The 25,634-nt window shown below is 42.4% G+C and overlaps 1 protein-coding gene across 3 annotated transcripts; it reads left to right on the top strand.

The window, feature by feature from the left end:
- Positions 1 to 1,297: 1,297 nt before the first annotated feature.
- Positions 1,298 to 25,098, top strand: lpin2 (lipin 2). Of its 3 annotated transcripts, none has more exons than XM_084008415.1 (20): positions 1,298 to 1,433; positions 6,412 to 6,612; positions 9,187 to 9,282; positions 9,787 to 10,166; positions 10,262 to 10,369; positions 10,471 to 10,597; positions 10,692 to 11,028; positions 11,118 to 11,217; positions 11,341 to 11,528; positions 11,839 to 11,932; positions 12,028 to 12,097; positions 12,193 to 12,285; positions 12,390 to 12,472; positions 12,633 to 12,780; positions 13,141 to 13,289; positions 15,068 to 15,154; positions 15,893 to 16,045; positions 16,901 to 17,015; positions 17,719 to 17,822; positions 21,810 to 25,095. In XM_084008415.1, the coding sequence occupies exons 2-20, from the start codon at positions 6,421 to 6,423 to the stop codon at positions 21,952 to 21,954; spliced, it is 2,769 nt and encodes a 922-aa protein (XP_083864541.1). In that variant the 5' UTR covers positions 1,298 to 1,433; positions 6,412 to 6,420; the 3' UTR covers positions 21,955 to 25,095. The 3 variants fall into 3 exon arrangements, with proteins under 3 accessions (XP_083864541.1, XP_083864540.1, XP_083864539.1); XM_084008414.1 differs by lacking the exon at positions 1,298 to 1,433 and adding an exon at positions 3,968 to 4,222 and having other exon boundaries at positions 9,790 to 10,166; positions 21,810 to 25,098; XM_084008413.1 differs by lacking the exon at positions 1,298 to 1,433 and adding an exon at positions 3,968 to 4,222 and having other exon boundaries at positions 21,810 to 25,094.
- Positions 25,099 to 25,634: the final 536 nt, after the last annotated feature.

The following is a 25,634-nucleotide window of genomic DNA, read 5'->3' as shown; positions in this document are numbered from 1 at the left end:
GAAAGTGGGGGGGAATGTTGTATTTCAAGTACAGTATAGTGAAGGCATAACTGCTCTGTAGCATTTGTGTGTCTAAATAACAAGTCGGTTTTCTCCTCGAGGCACTCCTTATTGAAATAAAGGTGTACATGCTTTAGAGAAGTTTCCCTTTCATTTTCGGTGCCATTCATCATGACTGTCTGCCAACAATGGGTCATTTAAAGGAGTCATCACCTGGTTTTATACGTATCCAGCCCCCCTTGGATCGCTTTGGATCAATTCGTAAAACTTATTAGAAAAAAAAAAAAAAAATTTAATCAAACATTGAGCTTGTTCTGACCCTTTTTCGTACCGCGATTTTATCACGCGAGATTACGCGCGAGGTTTTGACTGGTCCGGATGTGCATTGTATAATATGTAATGAGGCGCGCGTTGATTCGCCGCAGGAAGGACAGAGCCGGGGGGGCTTGCCTGCATGCAGACTCCAAAACATAATGGCGGCGCTTCGGCGATTTCAGGTAGCGGACGGGGCGGGGTTGGGTGGTGAAAGAGGGGTGGGCTTATGCAAGTAGCCGCCACGGTGACGTCACCGAAGGCGCAGAATCAAAATCTCGTGCTTTAGGAATGCACACCCTTGTGTGCTATTCCTGTTCGGAAAAAGAGCAGAAGCGAAAAAACGGCGCCACTTTCAAACTCCAGCCTTTCAGGCAAGTTTCAACTGAGGTCAAACACAGATATGCATGTTTTAACAAGAGAAATTGCGATTTCCGGGTGATGACTCCTTTAAGGAAAGACAAGAGCCCCAAAAATCAGACATTTCAGGTGTCAGATGTACAGACATTCAATACTCAGTACTCTATACTTCTATAAAAGTAGAAGTACTGGTTCAAATTATTTTCCAAAAGTGGAAAAAGAGCTCTGAAATGTACTCAGAGTACAACAATTCCTTATGAAGGACATTTCAAGTGAAGAAAATGTAAGAATAGAAGATATATTTGTTTTAACATTTAAAATGAAAAGTAAAAACCCTGAAAATTCTTCTTGAGTACAGTAACGAAGTATTTGTACTTCGTTACTTTCCCACCTCTGAGGTTAGGTTACCTCTCACCCACATATTTAGGCCCTAACGCAACGCTGTAATGTATTACTGAATAACACGAGGGAGCTCTGTTTTATATTATTGTGTAAGAAGCGGTTATAATTTAACTGGATCTAAAATTAAATTAATAAAAAGCTCCAGGGCAGCTGTGTGAGTGCGCCGCTGCCACCGTGCGGCTCCTCGTCCCATCAACTTCAGCTCCCCTGCTGGTTCCAGACCAGTCGGCCACGGTGGTCCACGGAGCGGACACGTCAGGAGGAGGCTTCCGATGAGTTCCACGGGAGCAGACATGGGGACTCGCTGAAGAAACAGCGTCCTTCATCGGCAGAACCCCCCTCGCTGGAGAAACCGAGAGGTAAACGGTCATCTGCGTGATGGTTTCAACCCGCTTGGTAGCCGTTGGTAACGCTGACTGCAGCGTCGGCTAACGTTAGCATGTGAACTGGCTAACATATGTATGTTTAGCCGCGGTGGACTCGTTTAACGCTGAGACGACACCGACTACGGGGACTGGAGATTCATCCATCACGTATCAAATTAACGGGACCACCTCTCATTCAAAAAGCCGCTACCTAACGTTAGCAAGTGACTGTTTCCGTTTCACCGTTTGCTGTTTTAACGGTAACGTTAACAGCTAGCGGCGGACGGCTAGCCGAGCCCCGTCTCCATTCATTTCCCTGTCTACTATTATCTGCCCTCACTGCTTTATGGTTTGAATCTGCAGTACACGAATACACAGTGGACATAATTTAAAGTTCAATTTCTGCTTTCTGTTCCGTTTATTTCCGCGTTTCATTCAGGAAACGTTAACGTTAGAATGGGGGGGCATTTCACACAGGCAATATGGCATCTTTAATCTCCGAAATTAGCTTTTTTTTAGGAACGAATATGCAGCTAACTGTTGGTTTGTATCTCATGTTAATTTCCACTTGACGTTATTGGACGTAGGCTGACTGTTAACCTCATTTTAAAAAACATAATTAACTAAAATCTCATTAGTTTTCAATTAGGTCAATGCTAATCACTTTTACAGGCTTTTTATGTTAATTTTTAATGTGTGATACTGATACACGTAATCATTGAGATCCAAGTCAATCTATCACTACCCTAATATCTGAGGTGACCCTACAAACCCAAATACTTTCAGTGTTATTATATTTACCAGCTTAAACTAAAGTAGTCTAATAAAACAACTGGCATTTGTGTGACTGTTTAGTTCTTGAAGCTGTTTTAGAGGTTGTTTAATTACATTCAACTGCATTCAATTCCATTTATGGTCATTTTGTAGCCTGTAGTCTGTGGTGGTGTTGCACGGCATTGTGTTATGTAGACTAAATATTAAAAACACTATACCGTGTATTGGTATCACAGACTACAGCCTCCACAATATACATACAATGATCATGTTCACGGGGGATTTATTGCAGGGTTGTTGCCATACACCCATAATGTCTGCACCTAACTTTAGCAAAACTACTTAGCTACACTTCTGCTGACGACATTGTTTCACACATTAAAAGCCGAAGAATATTTGAGTAAATAATGGGCTTGTTGTACCTTCACTTATAAAGAAAAATGCTAACACTTTTGTGCTTTTGGCTTCTACTTCCTGACTGCTAGCCTTGATCCTGAACGCTTTGTTTTTGTTGCACTGCAAAAAGTGTAAACATGAAAGCCAACACCGCCTGTCTGGGGTTGTCTTTGTCATGGTTATTTTACACGCATAATAATATAATATAATATATGGTGGAACCTAATCCTTAAGAGTGTAACAAGAACCTTGTGTTGTCTGGTTGACCTGCTCAGTTGCAGAACAGATTTTTGTTTTTGTCACGCTGTTAAAGCAAATGTCCTCGGATGATTCCAGATGAAGACCGTGATTACGTAGTGACTAAGACCATAATCTGCAGACGTTCTTAATGGTGCAAGTACACTATGTATGTATTTAAAGGCAAAGGCTTCTACTGCTGGGCTATGCGTGACTCAGTACACGGCACAAGATTTCATCTCTGCTAGGAAAGTATGAGTGGTTTTATGCATGGCGCCTCTCAAATACTCAAACACAACAGATCCTAGCACGGAGGGAGAATGAACCAACAGGCTTTCATCCGGTAGGCCTGTGTGTTTTGTTTGATAGTGTTTACAAAAGACTTAGCAGATGGGACAGTGGGGATGAGGCATTTTTGGAAGGGCCTCATACATTATGTTTATTTTAGCCATTCACTTTTGGAGTTTGACCAGGCAGGCGGATGTTGGAAGACAGACCAGTGACAACCTCCTGATGACAAAAACATGTTTGAATTCAGCATTGCTGGACTACATGAGTGTACCCGTTCCATGTGTATTGAATGGAGATATAATTAAATTAGCACTTCGGCTAATTTTAGCCAGCAGTATTGATATTTAATTTAGACTAATCCCCCCCCCATGCCTACCCCTTTGGTATTTATAGAACTTTCACCTGTTCACTTTGGCGATCACGTGTTTGAGATGTCAAGAAGTTCAAGGGTAACGAGCAACAAAACATCAACGTGTTGAAGTCCAGTCTACTGCATTTCCCATTGGTTGATTGGCTATGTCATTTTATTAGTCATGTACAATAACAAGCACACGCAGCAAGCACATGTGACCGACTGTGCAAGATCGTCATGCTTCGGAGTACTGCTTGTTTTTTTCCTCCTGAGCTCTTATCAGAGAAAAACATTGCATAGCCGTTCACAGGAATTAGCTTTCCCTTATCAGCCGTACACCGTCACCTTTAAAGAGGCCATCCCATTGGCTGACTCTTTTGTTGTCCTGTCAGCTGAAGGATGTCAAAGTTTATGACGGTGTTGCACAATCGCAGCAGATAGTAGCGTACTGGTATTTACCCGTGGGAGGGTTGTCCCAATGTGATTAGGTGGGTCACGTTTGAGATTGGCTTCAGGATGGCTGGAAGGCACTATCATCGTAATCTGAGGGAGAGAAACATGGGTCTGAGTGCCGTATCCTGAGTTGGGTGAAGTAAGCGCTGGTGCCCATCTAGCTCTGATGAAGAGAGAGAGGTCCTGGGGGGACAGGGAGCTCCTGGGAAACAACTCAGACGACAACACAGACAACAGTGAACAGGATGAGTCCTCATCCCTGAGGTTGTCTTGGTCCCTGGTGAGTCAGCGCTGACAGGTCTCTTAGTCGTTCTCGCTGGAGGGCCTACTATACTGTTTGACATGTAATGTATTGTTTGTTTTGGCAGGTTGCTTGGGTTTATTGACTTAATTATTGTGACCAAGCCTCGTGGATGGATACCTGCCCACAGTAAATAAGATGTATGGTGGCAGTTTAGGGCTACATCAGGGCTGTTTTTAGGGACTGTAAAAGAAGAGGGTGGGACACGGATGGAGTGTTTGTATTTGAGATTCAGGTTGGGTCATGAAGCCTGCGTTGCCTGTCTAATCAGCAAGTAATTTCTACCAAACCTGTCCTGTTTAATTTGTAGTTTGAGGCCTGTGCAGGTGTGTACTTCTACCTATGAACTTATACTGAAAGAAGAAAAAGACAATGTGTCGCAGCTGGTAAAGCACGTTGTGTCACACGTGTCTGTGTTCATGATAACTGAATACAATGGCACCTCTCCAGACAGCTCCTGTGTATTTTTGCTTCTTTTTCTTTAAGAGTTTTCATTGTTAAATAACTACCTGTTTTGGCTGTTTGGAGCCTTGTTGTTATGACATACCGCTGTATGCATCGCTGCACTTGGTGTTAACGCTGTCGATACAGAGGAGGCGTCTAAATAAAAGTGAAAGTGTATTAAATAGTGCTCCAAACTTATACCATGTGTTTTTTGCTTGATAGCAGCAAGACCGTTTTTGGTTTTCAGAGATACAGAATATCCAGATAGAGAAACATACAGAATTGATCAACAGCACGCTTGCATGTAGACATTTTACCACCGACAGCGGCAGAGTGAAATTATTTTGTGTGTTGCTTTTTTATGCTCCAGTTCACTTGTTCCTCTGAGATGACGTACTTCATCTATGTAAAACACATGTCCATCTACTTTGTGTCACTTTGTGTGTACCAGTCCTCCATTTGGAATAAAAAATGTAGGGCATTTGAAGGAACCATGTGGCTATATATAAAGTCCAGCTTTTTATTAACATTTCTACTCATGTTAATTTACTTCTTTCTGCCATCCAAGCACTCGTTGTAAAATAAACTTCAGGTCAGGATAAACATTTTTTGTTCATTTGTTATTTTCCCTCAGATTGTAGTTTCATGTTATCTTCCGGTAGTATGTAATTGTAGTGAAGGTCAGCAAAGAGGCTTCACTTGGTGATTACTTGTATTATTACATCCTCCTTGACTAGACATGTGGGGTTATTATTATTATTTCAAATATTTTATTGCTTACTTTTATATATGTTATTGCTCTCTATTCAATAGCCTCCTCTCTGATAAAGCATATAATGCCAGTTTCTTATATTCTACGATGCCACCCTTGCACAAATGCCCCTATTCTCTCCCCTATCCTCCAACACCCCCACAATGAAACCCTGAACAAAAGGTCAGTGTGACACGGGATCATTTCAAGTTGCATAAACCCAATGAAGTCAACAGGGAACATGTTTACAAGCCCCACGGAACTGGACCCTGAACCGAACAAACCAAAATCCTGTTTGCTAAGTTGATAGTCATATGCACTCGATGGCAGACGGTGCACAAAAATGACTGCAAACAATCTAATTCAGTTATGACGCCACAGGAAGCCTGGAACGTTTTTGTGATTGGCCTAGGCCTGCGTGTAATTCTCTCTCATTTAGTAGCTTAAACAGATTGCTTGTAAAAGAATTTACAATCTTAGAAACTGCTTCACCCAAACAACAAAAACATGTGGTTTGAGTAAATATGCAGGGTTAATCCTCTTCCATCTAATTTAAAGCCGCAGGACTATGGCATTTAATATTTTATTTGTAAACAGGAAGTTAGCTGTTTCGATTGCAGAGGAGGAGTGGGAACGCTGTGTGAGGTTGTCTCTTGTCATTGTTTGAGCCCAGCCGTTGGCTCCCTCTCTGATGCTGCTCATGTGGGACAGCAGCCAGTGACAGGCTAACAGTGGCACACTGGCAGTCTGTATACAGGTCAGGAGTTAACAGACACCACGGGACAGGCAGGCAGAGGGCTCGATGAGAAATGACAGCAAAGGACACTTGGGACAGTGGGACTGTCCAGAAAAAGATACTTAAAAGAGTCAATGGATAGAAAATCAAATTGAAAACTAATAGATTTCACAACATCCTGTCTTTCCCTTAACTCAGCTATTTTTTTTTTGTTCTTCCCCCCCCCCCCCCCTCCAGGCGGACACCATGAACTACGTGGGCCAGCTGGCAGGTCAGGTGCTGGTCACCGTCAAAGAACTGTATAAGGGCATTAATCAGGCCACGTTGTCGGGCTGTATTGATGTTGTGGTTGTCCGCCAGAGAGATGGCACCTACCAGTGCTCACCTTTCCATGTGCGCTTCGGCAAGCTGGGTGTGCTTCGCTCCAAGGAGAAAGTGGTAAGAATTTTCTTTTTTATAGCTTGTCCTTGTTATTTTCTCTTACTGACATGTTGAATTTGTGTATTTATTAAAATGATTGGGCATCATATTAAGACACTTCCAACCTGTTTTATTCTGGGCAGTAATGACTTGACTTTTGAAAACCATGATACAGACACTCACATTTGCTGGCTCTGCAATCTCTGGTCTTACTCTTCACCATTGCTGTTCTTTCTCTGTGGTGAATGTAGCTTTAAAAGGCTGGAATGTCCAATGATCCAGCACACAAGTGTTTTCACTAATTTGCTTGATTGGATACATTTTAAGGACAATGTAAGCTTGTGCTTGACTGACTTCTCCCTGAATGTACAGTAACATAAGCCTGAGTCAGATACTGAGTAATCTCAAGATGTAAACAGTTTGTGAGGGTGATGCTGTAGTTTTTCATCTGGAAGTGTAAAATTGTACTAAACAGGGTAAAGGGATGCTTATCATTGTTATTGGTATGATGGACAGGATTTACCTAAAACTAAAAACACCTGTTTGTGTATGTTTGTCCATTAACATTTCTCTTTGAGGAGGCTTTGATTTCTTTCAAATGTATAAGTTGTAGAAAACGATGTTTTAATGAAAAGGCTACTCGAGGCTGCGGTCATCTTTGTGCCTTGCTGAATATAGGTTGCCCCATTTACCAGTCAGGTCACCCATTCTCTTCTCTAGCGGCTTCTGCCAGAATTAATAACTTCAAAGGAGCGTCTTTGAACCATTTGGGGGAAATGTTTGGTTTCTGTGGCAGAAAATAAATGGGATGTTCTGGACTTTTCTTCCTCTTAGATAGTACTTGACTTGTTTCAAATATATTCTTGCCCGGAGATAAGATCCAATTAATCATGGTTCAGGAACAGCGTTACTATTTTTAGCGCTCAGTTCTCACTTGAGAAAATTACATTTTGGTAGCACCTTTGTGTTGGCCTAGTTGAGGAGTAGGGAGAGCAAGTCAAGTCTGTTTGGATATTATATTCAGTAAATGTAGAGCTTAATATCGGTATCATCTTATGTAAATATTTGGAGTATTCTTTGCTTTTGAGTTATGGCTAAATTAGATAGTGATTATCATTTTTAATGTTTCCCCTGAACATCACCATCAATGGTGAACTTGTTCAACACTTCTATTCTTGGAGCAGTAATGGTGCACTCTGACTCGAAAAAAAAAAGCTTATTTACTTGCTTGGGAATCTTTGTGGGGGATTGATGCTGTCTCACCACCTACCCAGAATGCTGATGGGCTTGGAGGGAGGACTGAATGAGTTGTTCCTATGGCAACAGCTCCACAACTTGAATGTGTGGGAGGAGGAAACGTGAAGAAGACCTCAACAGCAAGGGCTGTTGTATAACAAACAGTTATGCATGTGTCCCTGAAAGCAGTCAGATATATGCTGACATGTAGAAGATACCGAACCAAGTAAATGATGTGATTGTCACTAACATGTAGATGTGTTTAACAATTCAGGATAGGAATATTATATATAGCTCCCAGCCAAATACAAACTACCTTTTGGTTGTGGATGGTGCGTCTGTGCCCATACACTTTGGTTGGCAACCAGAAATAATTTTGAAGTACATAAAACATTTGTGATAAGCAAAATATATTCCCCCCTGCATGAAACATTTTTTCTTTTGTTTTCTGTTCTCAGAAGTAAATACAATCTTCAAAAGTCACATTGGGTAGTTCTGTCAAAGAGAAACTACCCAATGTTGTGCCTTGAAGTTGAACATCTGCAGGCAGCCATTGTCTCCAGTAACTGCAGTAATCCAGCATGGTTTTGGAAAATCCACAGCTCAGGGTAGAGAATGTAACCGGTCACTGGCTGTAAATGACTGAAGGGGGACCTCATTTATTCTGGCTCATTATTAATTGGGTATTGAAATTCCCAGCAATCGCTCACCACACATGAATTGCCCTTAGCAACCCTGCGGGAAGAAATTAAATCTTGAGGCTGCTGAGAAATCACACAGGCAGTAAAGGACATCAGCAAAGGAAATGGATAGAACAGCAGGGACCACAAGAGAATGATGTTGGTGTGAGAATTAATATTGTTGATATTGTTGATTGGGAGTGAAATCCTGCCTCCTCCATAGGATCTGACAGGCGTGATCTGTTTTTTTTTTTGGCATCAAGTTTCTGAAAGGCCTCAGGTTCAATAGGGGTTTGCCTGCCTGGTAAAAAATGAATGGCCCTGCATGATTAACAGGGTCCACTGAATGCAAGCCCAGTGGACTCATACAGTTATCAGGTTTTGTGACGCTCTGGGAGAAAGTTAGGGCTCCAGGTAGCTACAGGCCTTCTATGTGGCCTGACATGTAATGTTGGAATTGGATGTTGGGCCGATTTCCGGTTTCACCGGTCCGGTTCGGTGTACGGGCCTAAACCGGTTTGATTTATGCAAACCGGTTGAAGCGGCATGTGTCCTTGTATATGGATGGATACATAATGCTGTTAAGGCGTCAAGACAAACCATTTTCACTGTTCTCTTCATATTTGATTTTCCTAACAAAAAGCACTATTACATTGCTTTTTTTTTCTTCTGCCAGATTGACATCGAAGTGAATGGAGAGCCAGTAGAGCTGCACATGAAGCTTGGTGACAACGGAGAGGCCTTTTTTGTCCAGGAATCTGAGCAGCTGAATGTAAGCATGTTAAGAGAGCTATTGAATGCACAGCAAATAGTTTTTCTATCATACAGCAACAATCAACATCTGTCCAGGTTTCTTATTTGTTGTTACTTTTGAAACGGAATCACTGTGTTTTGTGTTTCAGCATAGCAGCAAATGTCATCATCCTTTTGACATATTTGTAATTTAATGTAATTTGATGGTGATGCCTTGACAATTTATTGGATGACATTCCATACATATAAGAACGATCATGCAATGTAAAGCATGGTTTTGTACACACTACAGCAGAATGACTCATTTTGGGAACTGTTTGTGTGAGGAAATAATGACTCCACTTTGCTCTTGCACAAGCTTCCCAGACTTGTGCAAGACTTGCCAGACAGGCATTATGACGACTCAGGAGTGATGGCAACCCATGGAATAGGAACATAAATACATAATGCTACTTTGGTTTGCACTTGTTTCATATTAAGCCTCAAACTCCTGTTTTATCATGATTCTCACTGATGTTTTTAGCAGATTGTCCCAGCCCACCTGGCCACCTCCCCAATCCCCACTGAGAGCCACCTGTTCTGGATCTCAGAGGTTGAGCACAGGGCACCAAAAGATCTGGAGGATGACCCCGCCGACCCAGAGGACCCGCCCGATCCTCCTGCTCCAAGCACTATGGCCACAAAAAAGAAGAAGAGACGGAGGAAGAAGCACAAAGGAGACCCTCGGAGAGAGGAGTTGACCCCGCCCATGTCAGTCACTACTGGTAATGCTATTGCTGCTAATGCACCTGCTGCTAATGCACCTGCTGCTACGACTACTGCTGTATCCAGCACTGGGCAAAATGAAGAGATATTTGAGATGGACCTGAGCTCTGACGAGGACGCTTCAGCACACGTCTCTAGGTAGGTTTGGTGGGAAATGCTCACTGTTGTAGCAGAGATCTGTTTAAATAGAGATGGGATTAATTATTATGCATGTGTTGTTGCCCTGTATGTAGGTCACCCTCAGTGACCACCATGCGAGACATTGACCCCAAATTGCCTGCAGCCAGACACAACCTTGATGAATATCCACTGTCTGATGGGGACTGGCTGTCGAATGAAAGGTTTGTGTATTTGCACGAACACAGAGCCATCAGCAAGGGTGTGACACCTTAATAAACTCTTATCTTATTCATTGTTTGCATTTGTTCATCTCCCCCTTTAGTCATGGCTTGTCTCAGGCCTTTTCCCCGAAGAGTGACTCTGAACTGATGGTCAGGCCCTCAGAGAGTTTGCTCAGAGCCGAGTCCCACATGCAGTGGACCTGGGGGGAGTTTCCAGAAACAACCAGGGTAAGTAACCCTCCCCCTAACATTCACAGGTACATGGTTCTCACGATACTCTCTTCTTAGTAACCATTTTCTCCCCTTGATATCCAAAATCCAGGTCCCCAAAAAAGAGAAACCAGAGCTACTAAAAACAGTGACCATCACCCCATCGGAGAGCACCCACTTCCGAGTAATCCTGAGCTCTGAGGCCATGGAGAATGACACAGAGATTGAAAGGGGAGGTGGTGCCTCCTCATCAGTGTGTACCATCGTCAAGCCGGAGCCACGCACCCCTATCGCCTCCGTAACACCTGTGGTTCCTCTTGAGTCTGTGGACACCATAACCTCTGGGAGTCCTAACACACCCACAGAGCCCGTGGATGTACTGCCACCCAATGTGGCAACCTCAACCCCTTTCAGTGGCCAGCAGAACGATTCCCCGTCTCAGAAGAAAGGTGTGTTTGATGGTTATCCCCCTTTCTACCAGCTCCTGATTAGTTGTGATCGCACATTAACCGATAAATCTTTCTGTTGTTGAATGAAGGTGTCCCAAAGAGGAGCCAGCATCAGGGTCCTGAGGATATTTACCTCGATGACCTGAATGTACTTGAACCTGATGTTGCTGCACGATATTTTCCTAAGAGGTGAGATTTTGAAAGAGACGCCTAATAATGTCAATGCCGCACCTGGAAAACGGAAAGTTAAATGTGGTTTATTTTAAACCTGAATAACGCTTCCTGACGTTTTGCACTCTTTTGTTGCTACAGTGAGTCCGAGGCAGCGACAAAGCACTGGATGGACTCTGAGATGCACTCTGGTTCACAGTCTCCACAGTCGGTGGGCAGCGCAGCAGCTGACAGCGGCACAGAGTGTCTTTCTGACTCAGCTAGTGACCTCCCCGACGTCACTCTTTCTCTGTGTGGAGGCCTCACAGAAAATGCTGAAATATCCAAAGGTACACCAGAATGGCACTCATAAACAATGACGCCCAAAGTGCACTTAGTACTTTTATGCAGGATAGAACATTACCCTCAGCCAGTAGAGGCATACACAATTAGTTGTGCAACTACAAAGTTACCCTGCTGTATGAGCCACATTAGAAGGCCTCCAAACTCTAGTCCATACAAAAAATGATGCATCAGGTATGTTTAATGGTAACATGCTTGTGCCCACGTTTCCCCTAAAGGCCACAAGTGTGGCTCACCACCGCTAACCTTTTCATCTGCCGTCGATAATTAATATTCCTCTCCCTTCTGTGTTTGCAGAAAGGTTCATGGAGCATATCATCACCTATCATGAATTTGCTGAAAATCCAGCAATTATAGATAACCCCAACCTGGTTGTTAAGATAGGAAATAGGTAAGAAATTATTTTTATTTCACATGTAACCTTTACAGAAGATATTTTTTACTGTATGGTCAAGATTGTCCTTTAACTAATGCCTTTGTTCTCAGATATTATAATTGGACGCTAGCTGCACCCTTGATTCTAAGTCTACAAGCATTTCAGAAGAATCTACCAAAGGTAACTGTGGTGTCTCTTCTATTTGTTTCTAGTACAATTAGATCATTGTAAATCTGCAACTAGCTCAACATTAACTATCTTCTTGTCCGTCCCAGGCTACAGAGGAGGCCTGGGTGAAGGAGAAAATGCCAAAGAAGTCAGGCCGCTGGTGGTTCTGGCGAAAACGGGCAGATAGTACAATCAAGCAGGTATGCATGTTATCATAAGTATTAAAAACATTTTTTATCTGAAGCCCATTCATGTGGACAATGTTTTTTTAAATCTTGGGATATGTTACCTTTTATTCTTCCAGTCAGAGACTAAGCTTGAAACCAAGGAGGAGTCTCACCTGGAGGAGGAAGGACCCTCCAGTTGTCAGGAGAAACTGCCCTTGCCGTAAGTGGTAACAATAAGTTATTCAGAGAATGACGTCAATACAATAATCATATGGGATCAAAACAGTCATAAAATACTGCTTACTGTTGTAAAATATAATTTCACTCACAGCTGATTATCTTGTATTTTCAAGCCATTAACAATGTTTGTTTCCCCGTAGGCCTAAAGCAGGAGACTCATCCAGTGATGAAGAATCCAAGGAGGTGAGCGCTGCGTCCTGTCAGGAGAGACTGCAGCCAGTAGATGTTCAGCACCACCCCAGCCCACACACTTACAGGAAGTCACTACGCCTCTCCTCCCATCAGATAGTGAGTAATTCTCGTTTCACTTCCTCAAAAGCATCTTTAAAAAATGGCATTCTATAAAGTTATTAACTTGCACTTTATATGTGGCTGTTTTTCAGAATAGATGATTGATTAGGTTACAAAGTGTAGAGCCCTAAATAAAAGTTAGGTTTATTTGTAGTTCAGAGCTCCCTCTGCTGGCTAGCTATGAACTGCATAGTGTTTTCCCCACAAATAGTCTGTAGGGGGCTCTAAAGACCGCTCTATGTTAAATTTACTGTGGACAAACAGTTCATAGAGAGAGTGGAGAGTAATGCCTTCACTGTTAGCGAATCAAATTGCTGGTGCCTTCAGATGCCTTAACTGTCTTCCTTGTGTCATTAGGCCAGCCTGAAACTGAAGGAGGGACCTAATGATGTGACGTTCAGCATCACCACCCAATACCAGGGGACATGCCGCTGTGAGGGCACAATATACCTGTGGAACTGGGACGACAAAGTCATTATCTCTGACATCGATGGCACCATCACCAAGTACGTACCTCTGAGCCACTCGCAACCACCATTACCATTACTCTGATTCGAGGGGTTATGACCGCTCTAATCAGAGTAATGGTGAAGACCTTCTGTGAGGTGTTTTTATCTTGCTATAAAGCACATGAATGTACACAAATTCTGTGGGTAGGGGGACAGGTTCCAACATCGTAAACTATACTGATTGTGGGCAGTACTGAACAGTACATACAATTATTGTTATTGTTACAACTCTTTGCATTGTCCAGGGCTCACAGGTTCTCCGTCAGTGCATGGGATTTTGTTTGCTTTATAATATCAGTTGCTTTTGAATGCTCATAATCTAGTCTTAATAGATACCAAATGATAATAAGGTATGTTATATATAATGTTTAATCCTGCAAAAAATGCCTGTGTAACTTATGTCTGCTCATCTTGCAAAATGACCTGTAATCATCCAAATTGCAAGAAAATAATTAATTTGTGCATAAGGAAGGCAGCATCTCTAGTAGTGCGATGCTATTTTTCAACCCTCATGTCTATAAATTACCCGCATGCTGTAAAATAGGGCTTCTAATTAAGTGACTAGTGTGAGGCCAACAGGTGAATGAATAATGACTGAAAGTGATAGTGAGGTATGGTCGTGTGAGCTACTTATCCATAGTCAGTTTATTATTTATAGTAGATGACGGTCGGCACGGGAGCAAAGCAATGTAGTGCTGTGGACGTGGGCAGCAGCAAAACTTAATTTGTCCAGCTAAAAAAAGCCCACCCTTTAAACGTCAATATTTATTTACGTATATGCACAATAAAACAAACAGACTAATCCATCGAGGCAATGGTAGACCAGCAACTCGAGTGTTCTGCCAGATTAAGTAATTGTTTGTTTTTTCCAAAGTAGTCTGGTGGCTTTGAAGAGCGCACAGATAATGGCTTCAGCTCCTCGTCGGAAAGGCCTGTCAGATGGCGAGATAAAGCAGTGAAAATATTCTATATGAGCCGTAGACTTAAACTGATTTTTTTATTTTTTTAACAAGGTTTTTTCAGTGGGTCTTTCTTTTAGGCAGCTAAAAATAAATGTTGCTACTTCCCCCGTCCACAGCACTGCATTGCTTTGCTCCCCATGCCCACACTATTCATTTACGTTTTTAAATAACATGGACTAGATGAACGTAAGGAAGGAAGATGATAAATACATTCAGAGTTTTTAAATCTCCCTACTTAGATATTTTGTGCAGTGTTCTTAGCAATGTCATCACCACAGTCAATGCAAGTATTTTAAATAGCAGATATTAAATCCATAATCCAGTTTTATTTGTATTAAGCTTTTTAATTAGCTTAAAGCTCCATCTCTTTTGACGCAAGTCTGATGTCTGCCTGGCGTCCCCTCCATGTTGTTCATCGGTGATCAACTTCAAACGGGTCCAGATGAACTGCAGCTTATTATCTCGGTGACCCTTTAGGCCAACCTTTAACATGTGGCTGTCTTTGACTAACAGGGTGAAGAGCACAGAGGCTATAATGAGCCCATTTACATTTCAGTCTGTAAGCACACACGGCTATACGCTGCTGTTGAGACACTGCCTGCCCTATGGGCCTGTAATCCTCATTAGTGGAGAAAAGTTCATAATTGTCTGTTGATGATGAAATGATTTAGTACTTATGGTTCTTTATATGACCTTCTTATGAAAGCTTTTTTTTGTACCAAACGTTTCTTGGAGCCTGTTTCACAGTGATGTACCTGGCAGATGGGGATGTCTTAAAACTCAAAACCGTATGTGTTTGTTTTAATGTTTTAGGTCCGATGTGTTCGGACAGATCCTGCCACAGTTGGGGAAGGACTGGACCCACCAGGGCATTGCCAAGCTCTACCACTCAGTAGCTGAGTAAGTGCAGAAAAACACTGATTAATCACAGAGGAAGGATGAATGGTTGGTCGGTGGTTAGCCCTGTCTGAGTTTGATTCCCAGTGGCCTCTCCATGGAGTTGATATTTACTCCCAGTGTTTGCGTGGGGTGCTTTGAGGTTGATGACTCAGGAAGTTTGACTATAATCAAGACAGTTGTTGTAGAAACTAAATAACTCCATGAAACACCATGTCAGTGTTTGACCACTTCCCTCACTGTAGTTCCTTTTGAGAGTTTGACCTGTCCTTGCTGCTTGAGTCATGCAGACAATAGAAATATGGCCAGGAAATAGGCTATACTGAAATTAGAAGTAATAATTAAGGGAAGTAAAACTTCCATTCCATTGGTTAGACTTCACAGACTTTCTGTGTAGAGTTTGCATGTTTCCTCCGGCCGCCTCCCAGCAGCCAAAGACATGCAAGTAAATGGTTAGGTGTGAAGGTGAGCGAGCCTCCATCTATGCCTCACGTCTGATTGATTCTGGGAATATTCAAGGTGGAAACTTTTGGTAATGGGAATTAACATGACATAACGGGAATGAAATGGAGACCCTGAAGGATGAGCGGTTATGGCTAATGGGTGGATGGTATGACATTTGCACATTATGAGAGCATCTGATCTTATTAAAGTGCTATTCTTAGTAATTGCTAATGATGGTCGTGTTATTAAACTGCACTGGAGCAACAGATAATGAGCTCCACTCTCCCGGTTTGGCAGGAACGGCTACAAGTTCTTGTACTGCTCGGCGCGAGCCATCGGCATGGCGGACATGACAAGAGGTTACCTGCAGTGGGTCAATGACGGAGGCACCATTCTACCCCGGGGACCTCTCATGCTGTCTCCCAGCAGCCTCTTCTCTGCCTTCCACAGGTACAAGGACATATCAGATCAATGGCTTCCTGTTTCGGTGTCATACAATCAAATACTTCTTATTCCCTATGTTTTGAAATCAGAATTATGGTTTGTGATTAGGAGGATTATGTGACGACTCTGAAAAGTGTAATCCTTTTTGTCTGAAACTGAATAGGTTTCTCCAAATCCTCTCCAAACCACGATCATAAGCCGTTCATATGCAGAGGTTGTTAAGGCAACAGGAAACTCAAACTTGTAAATCTCTAACTCCGAAGGTGTTAACTCTCAGTAGCCTCGCCATCAGCTGCCAGAAATATACCAGGCCAGCATAAGAGTACGCTTAAGAGAATCAAGTTGCTGATTCCATGATCTCCAGGTTGCACTGAGCTGTGAATCCAGGCAACTTACTCCAAGTATCACTGAAAAAAGGTTGATTGTTTGTATTCATTGCCCAATTTAGTTGGTAATTGATGCAAACATTATTGAGCTTGGTAAACAATGTGTGGTACAGGAGGCGACGATAATTTGTGATGGCATGTGTTAATGTCAAGTTAATTAAACGACTGTTAACACTAAATAAATAGTTACAGCTCTAGCTTTGTGAGAGCATAAATGTCAGTGAGTTGTTGCTGAATTAATGTGCCCATAGGCATCCTCTAGCTTAAATACTGAACAACACACACAAACTGTAAAATGCAGGACATGTTTTGTGATTTATGCCATTTTTTCTTAAATGCCAAGAGATAACAAGAAAGAAGCTTTAGAGAAACCTAACATGCATTTGACAAAGCTCCCTTTTAATGCAGATGTGACCCCAAGTAAGGATATGCATGCATGTGTGTGTCTGTCTAATCATCTGTCTGTTTGCTTCAGGGAGGTCATTGAGAAGAAACCAGAGATCTTCAAGATTGAATGCCTTACAGATATCAAGAACCTGTTCCTGCATAACAAGCAGCCATTCTACGCCGCCTTTGGGAATAGAGCTAATGTGAGTAAATGAATGTTTGAAGATGTCAGACTTCTGCACATTAAAGCGCGTGTTGAAAGGGGCCACGTTTTCCACGAGTCGATGCAGGCGCGACGTATTGCAAAAATCAATACGACACGTTGGCTATCAATTAGTAGACGCAAACATATGAAATCAGCACTGGGCTGAACCTGAGCTGAGGTCACCGGCGGAGTATGGGCCCATGTGACACCCACTGTGGAAAGGAGCTCATGCAGGGCACAGCGTCTCATCGAAAGCTGCATAAACACCAACACCCACGTGCAGCACCGCGTCGGCCATTACACCTCTGTCTGTCTCCGACGCTCGCCAAAGAAAAGAAAACAGAAAAATAACACACGGCCTTGCCCATCAAAACACTGAGTCGAGAGATGTTGCCATCACATGCATTAGGTGGAACACAAACAGGAAATCTGTGGTTAATGTTATTAAGACTCTAATGTCAGCTTGTACCCAGTGTCTGTTATGTATGAGAGCTACTTTCTGAAAATGACATGATCTCAGTTGGCTTTAATACTCACATATTTTTGCTACAAAATAGCATTTTTTTTATTTTTTTAACAAATCATAATTGAAGACGCTAGCCCGGTTTGTGCTCATAAACATCGTGATCTGGGAGTGGCTCCTGTTTTCTGTACATTTTGGATCACAGACTGAGCCTTTTAACCCTTTTATCTCCATCCAGGATGTGTTTGCCTATAAGGAGGTGGGAGTTCCAGTGTGTAGAATCTTCACAGTCAATCCCAAGGGAGAGCTGATCCAGGAGCAGACCAAGGGCAACAAGTCCTCGTAAGTACATTACCGACTTTATTGCCAATAATAAGGATAAGACATCGGTACTGTTAGAATACGTACTACAAATGTGAAAAACATGTGTGATATTTTAAGAGATAGAAATATTAGCATTTAGCTGCACTAATTTGTATTTTATGTTAATGAAAGTTTAAATGATTTTGTGTGATGTGAAAGTGGTCAGTCGGAGTGAGGAACAGACTTAACTCTGCATGAACTCTGTTTTATGGAGCTTTTTAGTGTCTTTCCACTCATTGGTCGGGTTAACTCCCACTGCTCTCATCAAACTTGTTTTCAACAACACATGACGGCTGTTTTCAGCCCAAAAAAATCTGAGTCACTAGTTAGTGACTCGATGTTTATCAGCTAAAGAGACGGACACTTCCTCTTAGGAGTTGCTGGAGACCCAATCTGAGCGAAAAAGGAGTATATATTGGGAATATTGGACTCACATTTATTGTCAGCTTGCCAGGACCATCATTTCTAATTAGGGAGGCAGTGCTAAGCACAGCCACCTACTGTTTGCAGAGACAAACAGTAGGTGGCTGTGCGAAGCACAGCCACCTATTGAAATCCGTCGTGTTTTTTCTTCTTATTCTTCCTCTTCTTACCTTTTTTTGATTCGCTAAAACTGCCAAACAAAAACGAGCACCTACGCGAATGTAACATCAAAACGTGCGCCTTGATCGGGATCGGTGTGCTACTTCAAAAATGTCCAGAATATTAATTTTTCGCGACGTAAGTCGCGAAAAACCACTGAAATTTCCCCATTGAAATGAATGGGACGAGCGAAAAAAACTAAACAGAAAATGTAGCTTTTCAAACGCCTGCTGCTCAGTCATACTTTCAGCTAGAAACTCCATTTAAACTCTAAAACGTAGACACAAGTCTTGTGTGCTGGTGTGCCAATCCGCGTTTCAATAGCTCATATAGTTTTTGATCAATGACTGTTCAATGACCATGATCGTTTTGGGAGAAATCCTGAGATTTCAATGGGTGTGTATTGCGCGGAACCTTCTGGGCTAGAGTGCGTGACATCATCAGTTAGAGTGTGGGGGCTTCTCAGATCTTTTTCCTTTCCAAACTCCTCCCGGCCACAATCTTCACTCTACAGACGTGATATTTTCCAATTTTGTAGACAAACTTGTCCTGTCGCTCACAATGTGCTCAAAAAGTCTGTGCGATTTACAGAATTTGAACTAGCAACCTCTAAGCGCGGCCAAGTCAGGTTTTCTCGTCATCCGCTCCAATGTTAATTTAGAAGCAGATTTTCAAAGAAACCTGATATGAACAGCATTTCTAACTCGCCCTAGCGTCCACATTTCTGACACTAGGAAAAAATAAAAGTCATCAGTGTCTTCAACCGAGTCTTGTGGCGCTAACGGTGCGAAAATTTTGGCGATAGGAGTTTCGGTGTGAGCGTGGCATGCTTTTGTTCGGACCCATGCGCAGAGGGGGAATTGAGCGATAGAGAGAAGCAGTGAGACGCTCCAAAGCAGTCATACACACGCAGCAAGGGCCGTTGCCATGGTGACAGCACTCTGTGGCACTGATCTTCATAACTGACAGCAGGTGTGCTCTGATTGGAGGACAGGAATGTACTAAAACTACATTAGTAGTGGGATATGTAGTTTTTTTAGTCAAACCTCTTCAGCTCAGCCATACTTTCACCTAGAAACTCCATTTAAACTTTAAAATGGAGTACTCGGTAGTACTTGAGTGACAGCTGAGTTCAGTGACCTGTACCTAGTAGTTCTCAGTACTTGAGTCTCAGTAGTACTCGCTAGTACTCGGTAGTACTCGGTAGTACTCGGTAGTGCTCGGTAGTACTTGAGTGACAGCTGAGTTCAGTGACCTGTACAGGGAAACAGTTGAGTGCGAAGCACTCAACTGTTTGCAAGTACATAGTACCTACTAGTTCTCAGTACTTGAGTCTCAGTAGTACTCGGTAGTACTCGCTAGTACTCGGTAGTACTTGAGTGACAGCTGAGTTCAGTGACCTGTACAGGGAAACAGTTGAGTGCGAAGCACTCAACTGTTTGACAATACATTGTACCTTGTAGTTCTCAGTACTTGAGTCTCAGTAGTACTCGGTGGTACTTGGTAGTACTCGGTAGTACTTGAGTGACAGCTGAGTTCAGTGACATGTAATGGGAAACAGTTGAGTGCGAAGCACTCAACTGTTTGACAATACATTGTACCTAGTAGTTCTCAGTACTTGAGACTCAGTAGTACTCGGTAGTACTTGGTAGTACTCGGTAGTACTCGCTAGTACTCGGTAGTACTTGAGTGACAGCTGAGTTCAGTGACCTGTACAGGGAAACAGTTGAGTGCGAAGCACTCAACTGTTTGACAATACATTGTACCTAGTAGTTCTCAGTACTTGAGTCTCAGTAGTACTCGGTAGTACTCGGTAGTACGCTCTAGTACTTGAGTGACAGCTGAGTTCAGTGACATGTACTGGGAAACAGTTGAGTGCGAAGCACTCAACTGTTTGACAATACATTGTACCTAGTAGTTCTCAGTACTTGAGTCTCAGTACTACTCGGTAGTACTCGCTAGTACTCGGTAGTACTCGGTAGTACTTGAGTGGCAGCTGAGTTCAGTGACATGTACTGGGAAACAGTTGAGTGCGAAGCACTCAACTGTTTGACAATACATTGTACCTAGTAGTTCTCAGTACTTGAGACTCAGTAGTACTCGGTAGTACTTGGTAGTACTCGCTAGTACTCGCTAGTACTCGGTAGTACTCGGTAGTCACTCAGCTTGAGTGACAGCTGAGTTCAGTGACCTGTACAGGGAAACAGTTGAGTGAGAAGCACTCAACTGTTTGACAATACATTGTACCTAGTAGTTCTCAGTACTTGAGACTCAGTAGTACTCGGTAGTACTTGGTAGTACTCGCTAGTACTCGCTAGTACTCGGTAGTACTCGGTAGTACTTGAGTGACAGCTGAGTTCAGTGACCTGTACAGGGAAACAGTTGAGTGCGAAGCACTCAACTGTTTGACAATACATTGTACCTAGTAGTTCTCAGTACTTGAGTCTCAGTACTACTCGGTAGTACTCGCTAGTACTCGGTAGTACTCGCTAGTACTCGGTAGTACTTGAGTGACAGCTGAGTTCAGGGCATATTTTCACCTAGAAACTCCATTTAAACTTTAAAATGGAGACACGAGTGGTGTGCTCTGATTGGTGGACAGGAATGTACTAAAAACTACATTTAGTATTGGGAAATGTAGTTTTTTTAGTCAAATGTCTTTTGCTCGGTCATACTTTCACCTAGAAACTCCATTTAAACTTTAAAATGGAGACACGAGTGGTGTGCTCTGATTGGTTGACAGGAATGTACTAAAAACTACATTTAGTAGTGGGAAATGTAGTTTTTTTTAGTCAAACGTCTTCTTCTCGTCCATACTTTCACCTAGAAACTCCATTTAAACTTTAAAATGGAGACACGATTGGTGTGCTCTGATTGGTGGACAGGAATGTACTAAGAACTACATTTAGTAGTGGGAAATGTAGTTTTTTTAGTCAAACGTCGTCTGCTCGGGCATACTTTCACCTAGAAACTCCGTTTAAACTTTAAAATGTAGACACGAGTGGTGTGCTCTGATTGGTGGACAGGAATGTACTAAGAACTACATTTAGTAGTGGGAAATGTAGTTTTTTGAGTCAAACGTCGTCTGCTCGGGCATACTTTCACCTAGAAACTCCGTTTAAACTTTAAACTTTTACCCCCGGGCGGCGGCCCACTGCCTCCCTCTCAAAATTTCCCGGCGGGGGAATTTTCTAGTTATTGCTAATGTTGCTCAGTGTGCATTTTAATTCTATGCATCGTGACTAAATCTTAAAGTATTTTAAGAATCCTGTAATTGCTGTATTATATTTAGTTATTTACTTAATTGCTAACAAGCTAGAAGTCATTATTCCAGATACTATTATTTACTTGTGTCTCTTTCTGACCTCGTCTTTTCCTCCACAGTTACAGCCGGCTCAGTGAGCTGGTGGAGCATGTGTTCCCTCTGCTGAGTAAAGAGCAGAACGAGGCCTTTGTCTTGCCAGAGTACAGCTCTTTCTGTTATTGGAGACAGCCCATACCAGACATCGACCCTGATGAACTCCTCTAATCCAGCACATATGGATACCCAGGTGCTCACATACATGCAACTGGACTGTGCACTTGAATGCATCTTCAGGAACCCAATGGACTGAAACCCAACCTTTCCTATACAGCACTCAGACATGCACAGACAGTAACGGGGTTACAAAAACAAGCTGGTAAACATGAATTAACCATTCAAGGTGAGTGGAAATGATCTCCAGCACCGTAATTCCTCGGTGTGTCACGATTTCGATTCTAAATCAAAAAAATTATGGAAATGAGCTTTGGATTTCAACCTTCAAAGTCAAAAGCAGGATCAGGAAAACTCCCAATATATATTTCCACTCCACCACCACCTACTTGCGCGTTTCGGAAGTGGAGGGAAAAAACGGCGCTTCAAAGATGACGTCGCGTAGCTCACCGGGGGCCTGCGGCTGCACTTTTCGAGACACCGTGTCCACTGCTGTAGTCTGGGATGACGGAGAAACAATCCTACTGCTTCCCCGAGGTCACCGTGGCAACATTTTCCCTTCCCCGTGAGTTACGTAAACAAGGAACGCGTCGTTGACAGGAGTTGACAGTTTGTAGGCTGCAGAAGATTTAGAGACTGCAGTTGTGTATCTCCATTTAAAATCGATGTGTTTACATCACTTTGTACGGTAAAGCATGTAGGCGCCGACAAGCACTTCAGGGTGCATTCAGGTGTAAACTCTGTAAATAACCCTCCCGCCATGTAGTGGATCTTCTTTTTGCTGTTTAACGCTTTGTTCCCAAGTGAAATAAGTTATTTTATTCCATATTAAATTAATGATTTGACCATATAGTGTGGTACCTTTAAACAATATCACTCATGGTACCATGTAGCTTCTCTTTTTAAAGAAGTTTTCAGGGTATGAAGCCATGAGCTGTTGTTCTTGATGAATCAAGACTCCCATCGTTTAACTATGGCGAAGCCGTCAGGGCTGAAAAATATGTTTGAGTCGAGTCGTGACCTTAAAATCTAAGAACAAAATCGAATTGTGGACTTGGAGAATCGTGACACCCCTAGTAAATCCTGCTGAATAATCCCTGGAATCATTACTTCTGAGGCGAAGGCGTCCTGACCCAACGAGCACTCTGTCGTCCCCGTCAAAGAACGGGGATAAAGATCTGAGACTAATCCGTTCTCTCAGTAGCGTCGAGCCAACAGGATGGCCTGCGTTTGCCACCAGTGACTCGACCGAAGCCCAACGTGAGGCATTAGCTGTCAGCACCAGCTGTGTTCTTTCTTTAATCAAGTTTCTTTTTTTTTTTTCATTTCCTGAACACCCTGAAGTAGTGAAATGAAATCTTTAAAGTGAAAAAAGACACACGGGTGGGCAATCAACGCTGGCCACGAGTCATATGCCGGTAATATTTAGCTGTGGCCGCTATGTTTGCCTTCACACAGTTGTCTGGTCTTCATTCTGTTTGAAAACATTAAGTCAAATAATTATAGTGGCTGACGAATGGCTACTTCACCAACTATTAGCCATACAAAGCAGTTTGTTTCCAGAAAGCTACTGTATGCGTTCAGCGTTTACTCTCGATTCCAGACTAGATTACCACTTTTTTTTCTCTGGAAAGCCGATGACGTTCGTACTGAAGTCACGGTGATGACGTTAATATTCAAGGTCATACCAGGGATATACATTTACCGACAAGTATGTTACACAATGATACACATTTAGGCGTAACTTGAAAACAAAATGAAGGAGCTTCGTTGTGTCTCTCGTCTCTGTGTTATTTTTAATATGATTATTCTGTTTTCAAGCTCTGGCGAATCAAGTGTTTTGTTAACAATGCAGTCATTATTTATAAGAATTGGTATGTTTAAGTTATTGACTTCTATTGTGATGCCTTTGCTTGTCTGAAAAAAAAAAAAGTAATTTATCACCAATGCAATGTGGAAATACTTCAAATTTGTATTTTTTTATGGTGGGTCAGAGGTTAACATGCACTTAAAAGTAACTGCTCGGCCTTGTGCGATCTTTTTCTTTTTTCTTTCCCAGCCTTGTATCCCATTTTCTCAACGATCTGTACTTTTTGTTTTACAGTGAAACTTTCGACGCAGGTACAAACACATTCCTCCGCAAACCTCACAATCCGCAGCTCTAGTATTAAAATGGGTGTAAAAGATGGCGCTTGAGTCGGTGCGAATAATCAGATCTAGAGAACGGGCCTGAAACGTTTGCGAGGTGCTCTGCAGGATGACTATGGGAAGACGTATATGTACACTCATGCACACGTAATCACTGCTGCTGTTGGGGTGACATGATTCATCACCGCTCGCTGATGTTCCCTCGGTGGCTTTGCCGAGACTTAACCAACGCACTTTGTCGAAGCCGCAGACGCAACTCTGAACCCACATGCACTTCACCGAAGGTCTCCGCGGACCAGAGTATGCAATTAACGCAGGATGGAAGAGCTCTACCTTTTCCTTTGTGCGAGTGTTGTTCTGACGCCACGAAGCAGCTATTCTGAAGTATGTCAACATAAGCATTTATTGAATGTGAGCGTGTCTGACCGAAGACTGATCTCTCTGGTGGGGACGAGCCTTTGGATCTCGTTTGGACTTGAACAGGAAATACTTGAGGAAGCCTTTTCAAAGTGCTTCACTGGCATTATGCTCGTTATGTTGGAGGTGAAGACGCGTGGGCAGATGTGCCATTCCACTGACGTGGGTCAAACCTCCGGTACGAGTGTAACAGTCACATGATGCGCTACTGAGGATTTCAACAAATCAGCATTGAATCGCCATTCAGTGAAAATAAGCACAATTCACGGTCCAGATAGTCACTGTTTCACTGAAGTGTTTCCACATTCACTCTGGAGCTCAGATGTTTTTGTGATGATTTAAGATGCATGTTTAACTTTGATTTATTTGCTTGTACTCTACAAAGTTTGGTGAAGTCAAGTAGATGTATATCTTATGATTAACAAAATGAATTCCATTCTTTCTATGAAAGTAAAGCATCTCGTGTGGAAGAATCACACTTCATTCTCTTTGATCCTGGGATACGTGGTGTGTGTGTATGTGTATATATATGTATATGTGTATATATATATACATATATATGTATATGCTGCATATATGTGTATGTATATATGTATATATATGGATGCTGATCATCACATTCTTCTGTCTTCGATGCCTTTCCGTTTTATTATTTCTTTTGTGGGTTTGTTTCATTCTGTTTGGAGGTAACGCTTGCTATTTGATTGTGTCTGACCAACAGAAATACCTTAAGTGGATACTGTGTTTGACTTGTATAGAAATGGTGTTTAAATTATGTTTAAAGAACAAAAATATGTTGTAAGAAGAAAAGAAAATACAGGCCTAACGAAGCTGACAATGAAGTGTGGCTTGCGGTCATATTTGTATTAAATAAAGTTTCTAACTGAATACATTTGCGTGCTGCACTTTTTCTGTCTCTGGGTTAAAAAGTTCAGCGGCAACAACCGGCTGGTAACCTTTACCCTGTTGCTTATTTTAGTGTCAAGGCATACATAAGGTTACTGCAGTCTGAATACCTCGGGTAATTCCAAATTTCAGTTTGTTTTATTGAATAACAACCAAATAACAGCCCACTGAATGACTATTTACCTGAATATAAATCAGTGTTTTCCTCTTCATTTAAAGGTTACGGGAGGCTGAACTGGAGGATAAATACACTCCTGCCGGTT

Source organism: Eutrigla gurnardus, assembly GCF_963514095.1.
Source record: "Eutrigla gurnardus genome assembly, chromosome: 4".
Lineage (NCBI taxonomy): Eukaryota > Metazoa > Chordata > Actinopteri > Perciformes > Triglidae > Eutrigla > Eutrigla gurnardus.
The sequence above is the reverse complement of the archived record's forward strand: the minus strand, read 5'-3'. Positions and strand labels throughout refer to the sequence as shown.